Source organism: Phoca vitulina, unplaced genomic scaffold (genome assembly GCF_004348235.1).
Source record: "Phoca vitulina isolate PV1807 unplaced genomic scaffold, GSC_HSeal_1.0 scaffold20, whole genome shotgun sequence".
NCBI classification, from domain to species: domain Eukaryota; kingdom Metazoa; phylum Chordata; class Mammalia; order Carnivora; family Phocidae; genus Phoca; species Phoca vitulina.
In genome coordinates, this window is record NW_022589723.1 from 18,595,619 (window position 1) to 18,611,391 (window position 15,773).

Genomic DNA, 15,773 nt, shown 5'->3' on the forward strand with positions numbered 1-15,773 from the left:
ATCCTGAACAGCCTTAACAAAAACCTTACAAACTTCTTAAAATTTGATCAGTATACAACCTTCTGCTTATCCCTTGTCATCTTATGCTAGTATGACCAGCTATGATAGGTCTCTAATCTCTTTACTCAAGCCCATCATCAGTAGGTTAAAGAAGGCTTCCCAGGTCCCAGTTCAAAGAATCTAACTTGCTCACAGGTGAGAGCCTGGTGATTGGGTGTTCTGAAAAAGACGGCTCTCAAGCCCCATTGGAAAGGTGATCTTCCCAGGGCTCCTGTCCACTGACACTGTTGCGAAACTAGAAGGTATTGAGCCTTGGGTACACATCACACAGCTAAAGAAGATTCCACCTGTAGAGAATCTGGAGACCTCTAAGTCAGATGGACAAGGAAGAAGAGCAGCTGAAATCAAGATGGACTGCTTCCACCCAAGAGGACAGATCGAGACTTCATACGTTAATTAAGCATGAACCCCTTTCTCCTTATTTTCCTGCCTTTTACCCTGGCATTGGCCTAGAAAGATAATGCCCCCATCTTTATCTCCCAGGCTATTGTTAAGGTGAGTAACCTCTGGAATTTAGAGCAGCCTTTTATTTCAGGCTAGGAGATTTTCTAACTGCCCTACCTCCCTGGTTAGAGATAAATGTAGAGGCTACTTCTTCATTCTTGAAATTATTGCAGAATCTGGCGCTAAGATCTTTGGATTCTTAGATTCTCTGGGCAGCAAAGATCCTTAGATTCTCTGGCCAAAGTTGTTCCTGATAGTGGGATGACCCTTGACCCCCTTTCAGCGGAGCAGGGAGGTGTCTGTGTTTTGGCCAACAGCACCTGCTGTACCCGGATTAACACTTCTGGAAAAGTTGAAACTCAGTTACGTAAGATCCCTGAGCAAGCCAATTTGAGGCAGGAGGGAAGGGAGATGCAGGAGATAAGTTAACCAAAGTAAAGCCATTTTGGTTTTAGGCTGACCCTTCACTTAAAAACCAGCAAGTCATTAAAAAAAAAAGTCAGAAGATCTGACTCATGGAAGACCACCAGACGATAAAAGCCACAAAAGCTGGACGTTCTTTTTTTTTTTTTTTTTATTTTTTTATTGTTATGTTAATCCCCATACATTACATCATTAGTTTTAGATATAGTGTTCCATGATTCATTGTTTGTGCATAACACCCAGTGCTCCATGCAGAACGTGCCCTCCTCAATACCCATCACCAGGCTAACCCATCCTCCCAACCCCCTCCCCTCTAGAACCCTCAGTTTGTTTTTCAGAGTCCATTGTCTCTCATGCTTCTTCTCCCCCTCCGATTTCCCCCCCTTCATTCTTCCCCTCCTGCTACATTCTTCTTCTTCTTTTTTCTTTCTTAACATATATTGCATTATTTGTTTCAGAGGTACAGATCTGAGATTCAACAGTCTTGCACAATTCACAGCGAAAAGCTGGACATTCTTAAAATTGTTCCCCGTAGGTAATTTCACAACCCTAGGACCATGGAAAAACTAAGTGCCCAATGTGAATGATAAATCCAAAGTTAAAGAGTAAGCCCCTCCCTTAACTAATTTTAAAAACATATAAAGCTTTTGGTTACAGGCAAAGGGGGATCCTCCTAAGAGAGGCTGCTACTTTGTCTATGAAGTAGCTCCTTTCTTACTTCTATACTTGATAAATCTTTGGCCCTCCTTCTAAATGACTTGCTCTTGAATTCTTTCTCAAGCAAAGCCAAGAACCGTCATGGGGAGGAACCCGAGGCCCTCCCTCCCATTTTTGGCTATTTTTTCTCCCATCCCCCATATGTTGTCACTGCTAAGAACAAGTCCCCATACAGCGTGTCCCTGTCCATTACTGTATTGATCTTCCTACTGGGGAGAGATGACCCCGACAGGCCATGGTGTTTCTCCTGGGGAGATGATTCTGCCTCGGTGACATGTTGACCAAGGGTGCACTAAGCCTGAGCACTCAGGGGTACCATTCTTTATATTACACTGAGGGTGACAGACATTGGTTCCCCTAAAATGTGTCCTCCAAATAGTGTCTGTGGGTTGGGAGGGCCTTTCCACTGCTGCTATGGAGCTTTTTCTGCAACTCACCCATCCTCTTCCCAACACCATCAGATTCTCACATCATAAACCCAGGTTAGCAATTTATTGTCACCTTCTGTCAAGGTAAGCTCTCCTTTGGAGACCACTGACGTACTGTCTTCCTTGAACTGTATCTCCCCAGCGGAGAGTGTGTATTTAATACACAGAGGATAGAGACAAAACAAAGCGCAAATTCTCTTAAAATGCTTCCATTCTTTGCAAGGCAGGGGCAGATAATAAATAAATGAAGACATAAGTAAGATAATATTGGATAATGATGAGCGTTACAGAGACAAAAATCCAGGTGAGGTGATGGAAAGTGGCCCCTAGGGCTATTTTCAGTTGGGGAGTCAGGGAAAGTGTTCCTGATGAGGTGACATTTGGGCTGAGGTCTCAGCAAAGATGTGAGCACTGCCTACAGGCACAGCAAAGACAGAGAAGACAGTCAGTGTGACTGGAGCAGAGTGACAGGGGAAAGTGGTGGGAGCCGGACTCTGGGAGGGGACAGGGCCACATCTTGGACGGATCGGGCCTGACACCCCAGGACAATGAGCTATAAGTTCTCTTCCAGCGTCACCATTCTCAAGTCCTACATTAAGATTTAGAAAGCTCTCTACACCAAATGTGATTCCGTAATTTGGCAACCTAGGTTGTGTGACAACCAATTTTGAATTTTCTTATTCTGATCCAAGTTCTTAATCACTATCAGAAAAGACAGTTTCTGACTTTCTTATGGCCACAACTTTTCATACCCTATGTTTCCCCCTGGTACAACGTTCTATATAGCCCAAGTCTGTTAGAGGAGTATTTCTGCACCAAGATTAACACAATTTACTGGTATGTATCTGAATGGATATTTAGCATATAAATGGAGCCCAAAGGTCAGGAAATGAAGATTCTTTCTTTGTCATCTTTTATAGACACTGTGCCTACTCCAGACCGGTGATGAGGAGGAAAGAGAAAGGCTAATTTTCCCTATTGATGCTTCTGTTGTTTCAAACTACTCCCTCTGCTGTGATCCCCCAGGCAACAAATGAAGCATTGTGAAGTCTTTAATGGTTCTCTCAATGGGCAATTATACATTTTTTAAGATAATAAATCTTGTCCATAGTGCAGCTGATTACATTCATTTATGAAAATGACTAAAAATAACGAGTCGAAATTTCTTCTGTCTGGTTGTGTTGAGCGGATCATCAGAGCCATAATCGAAAGCACAGCAGACCTGGCATCAGGAGAGCTAGAGCTGAGTCCAGCTCTGCTCCGAGCAACTGATGTGACCTTGAGTAAATGATGTCACCTCTCTAAGCTCTGCATTCTGACTTGTATGAAAGGGAGAGGAACACTGCACAGCATACTTTGTCTCAGAGTTGATGGGGCTGGTATGTTACAGGAAAAAGCACCTCCAGCTTTTTACCGCTGGAGGGGCGGAATATACATGTTTGCTTTATGACTCATCTTTAAATTGTGCACATTTGATATATTTGTGAGATGTACGTTTCACAATAAATTTCAAAGCCATCAATAAATACCTGTTGATATACTTGACAAAGTAGATGCAGTTCCTCTGGATCTCCTAGCAAACAGACGAAGCCTAGGTAGAAGACAAAACAATCTTTCCCCTCAAATCAAAACATGTTCTTTTAAGAAAGAGTTAATTCAAAGAGTGATCAGTGAAAATTTCCAATGAAACAAAAGGGCGTATCATGTTTAGTACGGCCTCCTCCCACCCTGGTCCTCCATTCCCCCCTCACTTGAGGCTTTTTAGGTTTCTTTCCATACATATTCTGGAAAGCCAAAAACAGAGAATCTTGAAAGCAGCAAGCAAGAAGCATATAGAAACATTTGTGTGCACACCACTTTTCTTACATAAATGAGAGGACGTTACACATGCTGCTTGGTACTTTGCATTTTTTTCACTTATCTTGGAGATATTTCAATGTCATTCTTACAGATTTAAATGCATTCTTTTTCACTATATTTTATTCTATGGGTATGCTACACTTCATTTCACAAGACCCTCTGATAAATATTTAGGTTGTTTTTGCTCTTGCCCACATTTCTGCAATGACCATCTTTGTACTTCTATCTCCTCACGTGTATATGAATATATCCGAAGAATAAATCCCAAAGTGCAATAATGGATCAGAAGGTAGACCCACTTAAATTTTAGTAGTTATTGCCAAAATGCCCTCCAAAGGGATAGTATGCCTTCATACTTGATCAACAGGTCGGGAGAGTGCAGCTCTTCTGGCCACTCCCATGAGAAGTGCTCTGTTAGCCTTTTTATTAACAAATCTAAGAAGTAGGAAACAGCATTTCATCATTTGAATGTATTTCTTTAACTGTAAGTGAAAATGAGGCACTCTTTTTTTTTTTCTCTCTGAACTTCCTATTTGAGCCCACTGTCCATTTTTCTTTTGGTTTCTTGTTCCTTATTGCTTTGTAACAGCTCTTTATATACTAGCCCTTTGCAATTGTTTTCTAAGGTCTATAGTTCTCATTTGTTATTGGCTTATAGTATTTCACCTCTTGCTGAAATTTAAAATTATTAGACAGTCGAATTTATACATTCTTCCTATATAGTACGGGGGTTGTTTCTTTCTTGGAAAATTCTTTCCTACTCTAATGCCATTATAAATTTTTCCCCAGGTTTTCTTCCAGTGCTTTTCTAAGTTTGTTTTTCACTTTTAACTGTTTTATCAATATTGCTTAATGGACTTATTTAGTGTAAGGAGTGAAGGAAGGATTCAACTTTTTGTTTTCCCCCCAGATGTCTATCCAGCTGTCTCAAATCCATTTCTTAATAAGTTCTCTCCAAAGTTTTGAAGTGGCACATTATTGGGGTCTAAAAATTACTGAATCTATAAGTTGAAAACAGTTGGATGGTAAATTGATAAATTAACTAAGTCATTCTTGGCATGTTTAAGGAACTATCTAACACAATAGCATAAATAGCGTGTGCTTACTATATGTGCCGGGTCCTGCTCTGAGTGTGTTGCATGTATTCGGGATTTAATCCACATAACCATGGTATAAGGTAGGTGCTATTAACTCCATTTACAGGTAAGAACACAGAAGCACAGAGAGGTTAAGTAAGTGCCCTCCGATCACACTGCTTGTGACTGGCAAAGCCATGATTTGAACATAGGCAGGCTGACTTCAGAATCCATGCTTCTGTCTACACTCTCTTTTGCCTCCACGAAATGGAAGATACTTTTGTGGGTGCTTCCGAGATTGTTCTAGGAATTTCACATAAAATGATTTCACTTACTCTTCACAACAATCCTAAGAAGTAAGCACTGTTCCTATCTCCATTTTGTGGGTGAGCAAACTGAGGCAAAGTGTAGCTGGAAGACAGAAAGGGAAAAGGGAGTGGTGTGAGATGAGTCCAGAGAAGGAGGACTTTTGTTCTATCTTTAGGGCAGCAAGGAATCACAAGAGTATGTGAATCAGGGCTCACCCACTCAGATTTGGTTTTTGTGATGTTCTCTGGGAGCAGCATGGAGAGTGGACGGGGGGAAGGGGCTGCAAAATGGGTGTGGGGAAACCAGATACCAGGCTCATACCATGCTGCAGCGACCACCTACCGCAGGTGGCCATCCAGCGATGAATAGGCATTATCCACAAGGCACGAGAATGGCTCCCATCTGGGGCAGCATCCATGTGCCAGGGCCAGAACTCAAGACAGGTGCTTATAGTGTTTACACTTTTCAGAAGAAACCAAAGTGTCCAGAGGTTGAGTACCTTGCCTGTGCTCGCCCAGCTAATAGGTGCTTACTCCCAACCACCAAGCCTACCCTCTTTATTCAACCCCCATGCAGATTGAGCCCTTCAGATGCTGGAGGGCTGGTTCATGACAGCCTCGAAAGCTGGATTTAGCAATTCCTTTGCCATCCTCTGTCTTCTCAGAGTTGGATAGAAATCAAGGATATTTGGTTGACAATATTGATAGATGAACTTCTGTTATCATGTATCTTTAGGTCTTCTAAGAGGTTCTCTTTCAGCTGAGGTTAAGTTTTCCTCAGACTTTTGCATGTTCTCCTGAGGTTACTTTGTAAATCTTTATAACTGCTCTCGTCTGGATAAAGGTCAAGTTCAGGGCCCACTGTCTTCTGTGCTGCTATTAACCACCCTCTCTCCCCGCAGATCCGAGTGATGGTGGACCTCTGCAACAGCACCAAGGGCATCTGCCTGACAGGTAGGCCGGCCTGGCACTGAGGTGCTTACACCGCACACACGTGTGCTTGCCAAAGGGCCAGGGCAGAATGAACACCTAAGAACACTGTGGGTTATAAAAACACATATTGGTTTACTTTTACCAGATGTTTTTAATGAGCTGAAAATCAACTGTAATATAATTATGAAAAATAATATTTTTGGTATTGCCATAGAAATATAGCCCTGGAAAATAACTAGGTCTTGGATAATTAGAAACGTGTGGTACCTTGAACGGGGGCCATAGATATTTTCCTTACTCACATTAATTTTTAAAAGAGAAAAGAAAGGGGTATTCTCTTACCAGAAGTAATTATTTCCTTATACATATGGCATGAACAGAAAGTTCTAGAAGCAAACTGCTAATTAGTCAAGAAAACACTCTCTGTGAAGAGTGCTCTGTGTGTGGTGTCTACCATGTGCTAGGCGGCTCCCCTCCACTCAGGAAACCAAGGACAAATAGACCGGAGGGAGGGAATCAAAAAGGAGGCACATCAAGCCAAGGGACACAGAATGGCTAATGGGTTGGGCAGGGGAGGAGGAGAATGCTGTTGATAGACCCACGTGCACCTGAACCTAAGGTGTCCTGCCTCCTGTCTGAGAGGGGGTGCTGAGTCCTGCCTGAGGGAAGGGTGCCTGATTCCTGTCTGGGGTGGGGGAGTGCCTGATTCCTGCCTGAGAAGGGGTTGCCTGATTCCTGCCTGAGGTAGGGGGTGCCTTCTTCCTTCCTGAGCGGGGGAGGTGCTTGCCTCCTGCCTTCAGAAGCTTTGGGCAAGGAAGAACACAGACCCCAGAATGGTCACCCAATTTGTTTTACCCCAGACCGAGGAAGGTTCTGGCCAGGCCCAAGGATGGGCCTATGGAGCCTGATTTCAGACACAGCTATTTCCTGCCTCTCCCCATTCTGAGGAAATGGGGAAATGATTTTGCATTAAAAGTCTCATATGGAGTAAATGCAGAGCTCTCATGAACTTTAAAACGTAACCACAAGGGGCGCCTGGGTGGCTCAGTTGGTTAAGCGACTGCCTTCGGCTCAGGTCATGATCCTGGAGTCCCGGGATCGAGTCCCGCATCGGGCTCCCTGCTCAGCGGGGAGTCTGCTTCTCCCTCCGACCCTCCTCCCTCTCATGCTCTCTGTCTCTCATTCTCTCTCACGCAAATAAATAAAAAATCTTAAAAAAAAAAACAAAAACGTAACCACAAGATTTTGAAGCCAGATGAATCTTCTGTTGAACCTTCTCGGTGTCTGGCCTCAGGCCCTGGGGAGGTCCCGTTGACAGGGCGCCACTGGCGGAGGTTAAGAAACCCTGCAGTGTGCATCCAGCCCTGAGAACCCTCATCCTGCGCGCCAGCATTCTCCCCACCACCGCTCATTACCTGCCCTGCACTAGGAACTCAGTGGGAGTTTGCTGAATGACTAGACCTATGGTTTATGGAAGTGATTAAACTGGGGCGGTGGGCTGGTAAGAAAGATCCTTCCCTGAGGAACCCCGAGTCCACAGTCTGCCTCTTGTTTGCTTAGTTTAGTTTTAGAGAGAAAAGCTGTAATCCTGTGGCTTCTTGGGAAACGCTAATTGAATTACTCAAGTCACATTTCGGCCCTCGCAGAAAATTAAGTATCTTCGGAACAGCTTGGTCCTTCATTCTGAAACTCTTGTGTCTGAAGCACCTTTCTTCCATCTTTGGAAGTCCTTTTCAGAGTTCCCCTGTGTGATAGTAATGAGCGCTAGAGAAATGCTTAGGTGGATGGAATTACAGGCACAAAAGCCCCATTGAGAGGCACAGGAAAAGCCTCTTCCTTTTTGATATTTCTTATAGAAGTGATAGAAGGAGAGCCAGGCTGTTCAGTGAATGCAGATGGAGCTGTCAAGACCACTTAGGGAAGATTGGGGGGGGGGGGGTTGGGGATCGCATCTGTGCTGGAAATGAGTTGAGGACGTTATTTTTTGGCACCTCGAAATCCTTTCAAAAGCCAGCACCTTCTCCTTTCATGCCAGCTTGAAACTGGGCCCCCTTTTAACACAGCAAGCTCTTCAATTAAAACTTAGGTGTGAAAAGTACACATTACCAAGTGAGGTTGTACCTTGGGATAGACCACGCTGTCTGGACAGGGGGCGGGAAGGTGACAGGACCCGGGACTGAATTGGCAACTACAGGGGGGAAGGGCAGAGAGCCTCGGTCCAGAGCCCTGAGAAGATGCTGCCGGAGCAGACCCCAGGCGTAGGGCCCGAGGCCTGAGGACAAGATCTAGCTTTACACTGGACTCATCTTTGAAAAAGCAGGCCCTGTGACTTGAGGCTAGTCTAGCTGTGACCATGAAACCCCATCCCTGTTCCTTTTTCCTGGAGGCAGCTGTTGTTGCTCTGGGCACAAGGACAGAGGCGTGCATCCTGTAACCTCTCTGGCAAATAGTGAGGGCAATTCAGTAGCTGGAGGAGTTAGGACTTTTTGCCAGTGCACAGTTTGTGCTTTTGAGCACACACAGCATGCTTTTCTGGATGCATCCTATCCCCAAGCCCAGGTTTCCTTGGGACCCCAGAAACATATCTTCTGAAAAAGCAGGGGGTCTTGAAGAAGGCAGGTTCTTGGGTAACTCTTCGCTTCCAGTGGCCTCTGCATGTGGGCTTTTTCGGAAAATCTCTAAACTCTCACATTACTGAACCTCTTATCAGAGCGGAGGTGCTTCAAAGCCACAGTGCCTGTTCTCCTCCCGGCCAAGGGACTCCAACCCCGTGATGGTACTAGTTACTGCTCCCTGTCCTGTACCCAGGCGGATGCTGAGAATGGACCACAGCCACCACGGAGCATGGCCTCATGTCATTCTTTTCCGGCGTTCCAGAAAGCTGTGCTAACGGAGGAGAGCTGCAACTTGAAAGAAAACCTATTTGCCATCCCTACTCTAATTCTTTAAGGTTACCATGCCCTAGTCCAAAGCTGAAAGGCACCAAATAAATGGGATTGGACCAAAGCTGCCGCTTAGTAGGGACAGGTGAGGAAAGATGCCTTTCCAAGTTAGGTGCCCTGGGACTGCAGCCACAGAGGGTGGGTCCCAAGGCCGCCGAGCTGTGGCCAGGGCAACACGTGGTAAACTGACAGACAGGCTGTTCTCAGAAACAGCCGCTGTAGCTGCTCATGCTCTCACTCAACTGGCCTCCCTGTGGTTTTAGAGTTGGTGGACTCCAGCTCCACGTGTGAGAGCTAGGGCCCTCTCAGGCCCACCCTGAAGGGCAGCCAAGTATTCCCGCCTCCCGAGGGAAAGGGGAGCCACACTCCCTTTGGCTAGAGCTCCCGTCTGGCCCCAAAGCTGTGGCTGGCATGAGTCCCAAGCCCCGGGGAGTCCCTGCTGGGAACAGGAGAGGAAGAGAGTCAGGACTTTCGACCTCACAGGCGCCAGGTCTGGCCTTACCCGGCTTAGGAAGCTGCGGTCTTTTACTAGCTCTTTCTAAAGCAGCAGAACCAGACCTCCCTTTCTGACATGTTTCTTTTTGGATTTTTTTATTTGGGGGCTTCTTTGGGTTCCTCTATCAGTGAGACTTTGGGAAATGTGTAGCCACGTCCCCTGTGGTCATTGCTGGGCTAAGCAGGTGCCTTGGGTCTGGCGACAGCCGTTGTCACACCATCCCGGGGTGAAAGGGGAGACTAGTGAAATCCTCCCCTCTGATTTGGAGTGGCCGTGTCGAGAGGAGCCAGGTGGGCGGGCTCTTGGGAGCCCTCAGCGGGGCCAGTGCCCCCACTCAAAGACAGGAAGTGAGCGTTACACTTCTGGATTATTCCTTCCTCATAACTGTTGTGCCTGTGTTTCCTGTCTGCATTGAAATTCTTCTCTTTGCTAGTAGCAGAGATCCACTAGAGCTTATTTGAGGGGGAAAAAAAAGGTCCAGAGGTTACCAGTTATTGTAAGGATAGAGGGATGTGTTTGTCAAGGTAGGTTAGTCCCTGCTCTGGTAATAATTAAACCATAAAATCCCAGTGGCATAACACAGCAAAGGCTTTTTTTCCCCACAAAGTCCGGACACTCCGAGTTGGTTCTGGGGACTCCGGGATCCCAGTGCTGCCATCTTGTGGTTCTGTCATGTCAGCACCAATCACCACCTCTCCTCTCCTCTCTGCTCTCTCTCTGCAGACGGGCATTGTTTTACCTTGCATGGCCATCCACAGACCTCCAATTTACATAACTAGGGGCACTGTGGGTCAGTCTTAGATTTCAAGGAGAAAAAAACTCTAAGCGACTCAGCTCCTATAGCACCCACCCACTTCTAACCGATTCTGGTTAGGAATGTAGGTTGGGCCAGTCAGCTGGGGCATTTGCAGGGCCCTGTGCAAAATGAAAATTCAGGGTCCCTTGTTCAAAAAGCAGGAAAAGGGCTTCCTCCTTTCTTTAATGGTTTTACTCTCCACCTGCTATGGTGGGGCTTTTTATTTACTATTTAGTGTCATACTCCTCAAGTCGTGGGATGCTCGCAGAACAAGTACAGGCCCTCACAAGCACAGGAGACCCCACTCTGTGATGAAGGCATGCAGGGCACATGTCCAACCCAGGCTGCCACTGGTGTGGAAGGTGGCAGCAGTCACTGATTGGGCGGGGACTGGGGCAGATGCATCAGAAACCCGGGAGGCAGCAGAAAACTTGTCCTGGGGAGGCCAGGAGGCAGTGGGAAACAAGGAGGCAAGTGGGAGGCAGTGCCACATATGAACCAAGGCTTCGAGTCCCCACAACATGCTCCATTATCCCATCGGGCCAGCCCCACATATGGTGCTAACATGAACTTGGCTGTCCACATGTATCCCCAGGGGTTCTGTTAGTCAAGAAGAGAGGAGTCATGAGCTGAGAAAACATCCTGAAAAACAGTTTTCTCAAGGCCCAGTTGGCACATATTATCTGACATTTGACGTTAGTATAGTGACACGTATTTAGGGCTTTTTCCAGGTGGAAGGGGCCCTTGGGCAGCTCCGTAGGCATCCCGAGTGGGCGTCGGGATACAACTTACCGTCACTCTAGCACTCTGCTTCTGAGCTCTTTGGAAGTGTTTGTCTCCTTTCTCTTTTGAAATTCTCTTCGCCATTAGTTCCAGGGCTCAGGACCTCCTGGATTCCGTCCTGTACCTTCGGCTCACGCTCTCTTTCCTGGTGCCTCTCCTATCACCCGCCTCCCTCCACATGTGGTGTGGGTCCCCCTCTCTCTCCATCCCACAGTTTGGCTCAACATTTTACTCTTGCCTCCAGACTAATAGCCTTTCTAGGGTCAGGGACCGCTTTAGGACTCTGTTGACAGTGACCAATTCTTTTTCCAAAAAAGTTTCACACCTGGTCGGGGGTACCCAGGACTATCTGCTCCCCAGTCATCTGTGGTGCTTGGTGAAAATGCATGTTTCTGGGCCTCACTCAAAATACAAACTGAATTAGAATCTCCAGCTGGGCTCTGTGTATCTGCATTTTAACAAGTGTTCTAGGTGATTCTATGGACTCAAATGACTAAGAGCTGTAGCCACAGGTGTCAATGAACCTCAGGTCAATGTCAGGAAACCCTAATCTGAACATTTCACCGTAGGGACACTTCTTGGCCATGACCAAAGTGTCCTAAGTATACAGCTCTAGCCAGGACCTCTCTCCAATACTCCTGCTGCATAGAAATGGTTATTAGACTGTCCTGAGAACTCTTGAAACCTATATAGACAGCTGATTCCTGCTTGGTGACCTTTTTTCTACCAGTCTGCACCTCTGAATTTGGTTGCATCTGTAGTCAGGAATGATTGATTGATTTCTTCTGACCTCCTTATGTGTGTACAGGCACACGCCATCTGGTGGTAAAGTCATGTCACCACAGGCTACACTTTTTAGCAAATGGTGGTACCATTTTCAGCAAATAATTTTTGCCCCAAGTGGGACTGCATGGATGGAAAGTATATATTCAAACACTTCTTCTTCCAAGAGTCGTCATGTCTCCTTCCATCCATATCCTCAGTTCCCCGTCATCTGAGTGTCCTCTTTTGCCCCCTACCCAATCAGATATGGAGCCCTGCTCATTCTTCTGCCGAAATACCTCTTGAATTCCTAGCTTTCTCTACAACTCTACAGTTACCAACTGATTTGTCCACATCCTTTCCCCTCATTTTAACTACAAAGATTCTCTGGGTGTTTTCTCCCCACCCCACCTCTCTTTTCTCTCTCATCTTGTTCCCTAGTTGTATTCAACTTCCATCTACAGAGAGGATCTCAAAAACACACTGATTTCACAGGGTCATCCCCCATGAGAGACCTACCGTAGCTCCCCACTGCCTTGCAGATACCACCTACACCTCTCCTCGTGGCGTTCAAATGCTGCCGCCCCACACCCACCCCTCCAAGTACTGACTCAGCCTCATCTCTACACACGCCAGGTTGGCCAATCTTCCCCCTTTCTTTCACCCTGAATCATGCAAGTTCCCTCCCCTGTGCCTTTGCTCCTGCTGCTCCCCGACCTGAGCTGTCCAGCCCTCACCGCTGTGGCCATGTCAAGCCCATTGTTTCTTCAGCGCCACAGCTCAAGCCTCACCCTCTCTGGAAGCCTTCTCAGACGGCCATGTGCCAGTACGCCTTGGAGGGGCTGCTTCTCTGTAACTCCCTCCCTCATGTTTCATTGTGGTTTCAGAGTGTCTACCTTTTCCAGCTAGATTATAAACACAACAGACACAGCGACCAAGATTTCTGCTGCCTGGTAGACTTTTGTGCACACAGTAAATGCTTAGTAAATGGCGGTCTTCTGAAAAGTCACAGACTTGGATTTGTAGAACGACCTTTCTACTCCAACATGGGTAAACATATATGTTCTGGAAAAACAGAAGGACTTCAACTGCTCATGTTATAAACCCATTGGTTTGTCTGAGTGCTTAAATAAGATAATTGACAATGAGACTCTCCTATTTGTGGAAGCAAAATTGTTTGTTGGATTATGTGTAAATGGTTCATCTGAACCCCTTAGATCCTCGGGTAATTACACACTTAGCAAGGTGTTTGTTACCTGATCTGGACCGTCAGTTGTTCTCAAGCTATTTTGTGCAACAGAATAGAGACCTGAGAACCAGCTTCTGCTCTCAGTCGCTCTGGGTGGCGTGAAGGAGATACGCTGGCTGGATGAGAGCTCTTGGGACTGCTTTCTCACGACAGCCAGACCTCAGCCCTGCAATGACAGCACATCCATTTCCCGATGCTTACCTGGGCCTAGGCTGCACTAGTGCCCTCCTACATTTTTACCAAGCCTCATTTAATGAAGCTGATTGCTTGAGAGATGACTGATTTATGAATCTATGGTGAAGCCCATTCAGAAATTATTCTTAGTTCATTGAAACCTAAGCAAAAGTGGATTTGATTGGCAAACGGTTGAATTGCTTTTAAGGTTCTTTTGAGTGAATATGCTGGGTTCTAAATAAAAGGCATGGAGTGGTTGCTTAGGGCCAGTAGATGGTTAGTACTTATTAAAAGGGGGAAAGTGCTCTTTGATTTGGGGGTTGTGGTGCTGGCTTCCTTCCAGGCATGCTTTATCATCTAAATTTCTTTTTCTGTTGTAGGACCACCTGGCCCACCAGGTAAGAGTCTGTGGATTTTCTTCCGGGGGGAGGGTGTGGGGGGCTAGTTCCCCAGGGTCGCTCAGAAGGGATGGAGGAGGGAAAGGGGGAAGAATCCGGAGTGTGTCCCCCTCCTTGTCTCGGCCCAAATCACAAGCTCTCCTGTCCCCTCCCACTTGAGGACCTGCCATTACCATTCCCCATCTGTCACTGCATGGGGGGTGGGCAAAGGTGGAAAAGGAAGGAAAGAGGCAAGAGGAAAAGGCATTCATGCCCATCTAGTGTCACTGGCTAAAGCAGATCATGTTAATCTCAGTGACGATTTTTTAAGATGGTCTTGTTTCCCGTGTTTCGACGCAGGACCTCCAGGAGTTGGTGGGCTTCCAGGACACAATGGATCAGATGGACAGCCTGGTCCCCAGGGCCCAAAAGGAGAAAAAGGAGCAACTGGAAAAAGAGGAAAAATGGGTATTTTGGCAACTTTTCTAGTTAATTCCCTTGTTGCTTGTCTCAGTTATTGCTTTTCGGATGGGCCCAAGCGGGATGTGGTGGGGAGAAAGTGTTACCTCTTTGCCTGTGGGACTGGTTTAACTCTCTCTGGGAAGCCGCTGTGTGCCAAAGGTTTACATCTACCAGGAGAGCGGCCTCCCTGAGAACTGATTCTGGCTCTTCTGCTCGCTCGGAGGCAGACAGAGGGATGGAAGGGGCCGGAGCAGGCAGCCCCGGGGAGGGATGCTCCAGGGGCTGTGTGCTGATGCCCCAAGTTCTTTTGAGGCTCAGGTCCTGCCCTGCCCTCCCACTGCCTCTTCCTGCCCAGCAAATCCTTGTGTTTGACTGAAAATCAGCTGATTGGGGCCTGCCCCTAGGTGTTCTCGGCTACAGGAGTAGCTAGGACCATTTGAGTAGCAGGGTAGCATCCAGGCCCCCCTTAGGCGGGCACTGAGATCACGTGGTCTTGGCATCGCAGGATGACGACACCGCTGTGGCTGGCCTCTCCGGAGGGGTTCTGCTGCCCTGCGGCGAGGGGCATTATGGCAAAGCCCTGGAAACATCCGTGTCGGACGTGTCCAGGGAGCCGTGAGAAGCGGGGGCTGGTGCAGGGCCTGGCAGGAGCCTGCGGGCTGGGGAGGCAAGTTCTGAGGGGCCCTGAGCACCAGTGCTGGGCCATGCATGGAGAAGGCCTGGAAGGTGCACCGACGAGAGCTAGCACGAGGCATGGTGGGGGCTCCAGTGCAGGGGGTAGAGCCTCCCCAGGAGGCTTCCGGGGAGGCCAGGCTCTGAGCCACTGCAGACGGTACCGACTCCACCAAACCCTCTTGTTTATTTTCAACCTCTTAGCTCTGCGACACCAACTCACCTAGACAGGCCCTGCGCTAGAATAACTACTAGAGCATTCTTCCAGATGGCGCAGTACCCTCTTCCAGCACCTCTGCTCTTCTAAGCACTTTAAGTGAGAACCAGCGGAAAGGGAGAAAATTGTTAAACGGCTCTGCCACTTGGTCAAGCCGACATGCTCATGTTCCGGGCGAGCAGCCTCTGTGAAGATGGGCCCACACAGGCCAAGTCAGCTCAGTCCTCAGAAGGCCAGCCATTCCAGCTTTAATTACGGAGCAGTAACGGATCCTTACATGTTAGATAATAATCATAATTATAAATGAGCATTGGCGTTGAATAATGATGGCCATCAGGGTGCAGACATTTGATTTATCCCAGAAAGGCCCCAGAAATGTAATCCAGTCCTGAGGATTCAGCAATGAATATCCTGAGGGCCAGCTATGAGGGGGAGGAAACCACCATGGTTCTTTGGGTATGGAACAGGTGGGAAAGGGGTGACTTACAGATAGATCCCTGGCTTTGGAGAGGTGTGCTTGATATGCAGCCCACGACCCAGTGAAGCCAGAATGGAAAAAGTTCATTCATCTTTATAACACCTATTTACGTGGCA

General features: G+C 47.2%; 1 protein-coding gene across 1 annotated transcript in view; it reads left to right on the plus strand.

Annotated features, from left to right (window-relative positions):
- GLDN (gliomedin) overlaps positions 1-15,773 on the plus strand; it is a 69,685-nt gene that overhangs the window by 30,777 nt on the left and 23,135 nt on the right. Inside the window, exons 2-4 of the mRNA XM_032418068.1 lie at positions 6,219-6,270; positions 13,832-13,849; positions 14,189-14,296. Coding sequence (XP_032273959.1) covers positions 6,219-6,270; positions 13,832-13,849; positions 14,189-14,296 — 178 coding nt within the window. The remainder of the gene's footprint in view (positions 1-6,218; positions 6,271-13,831; positions 13,850-14,188; positions 14,297-15,773) is intronic.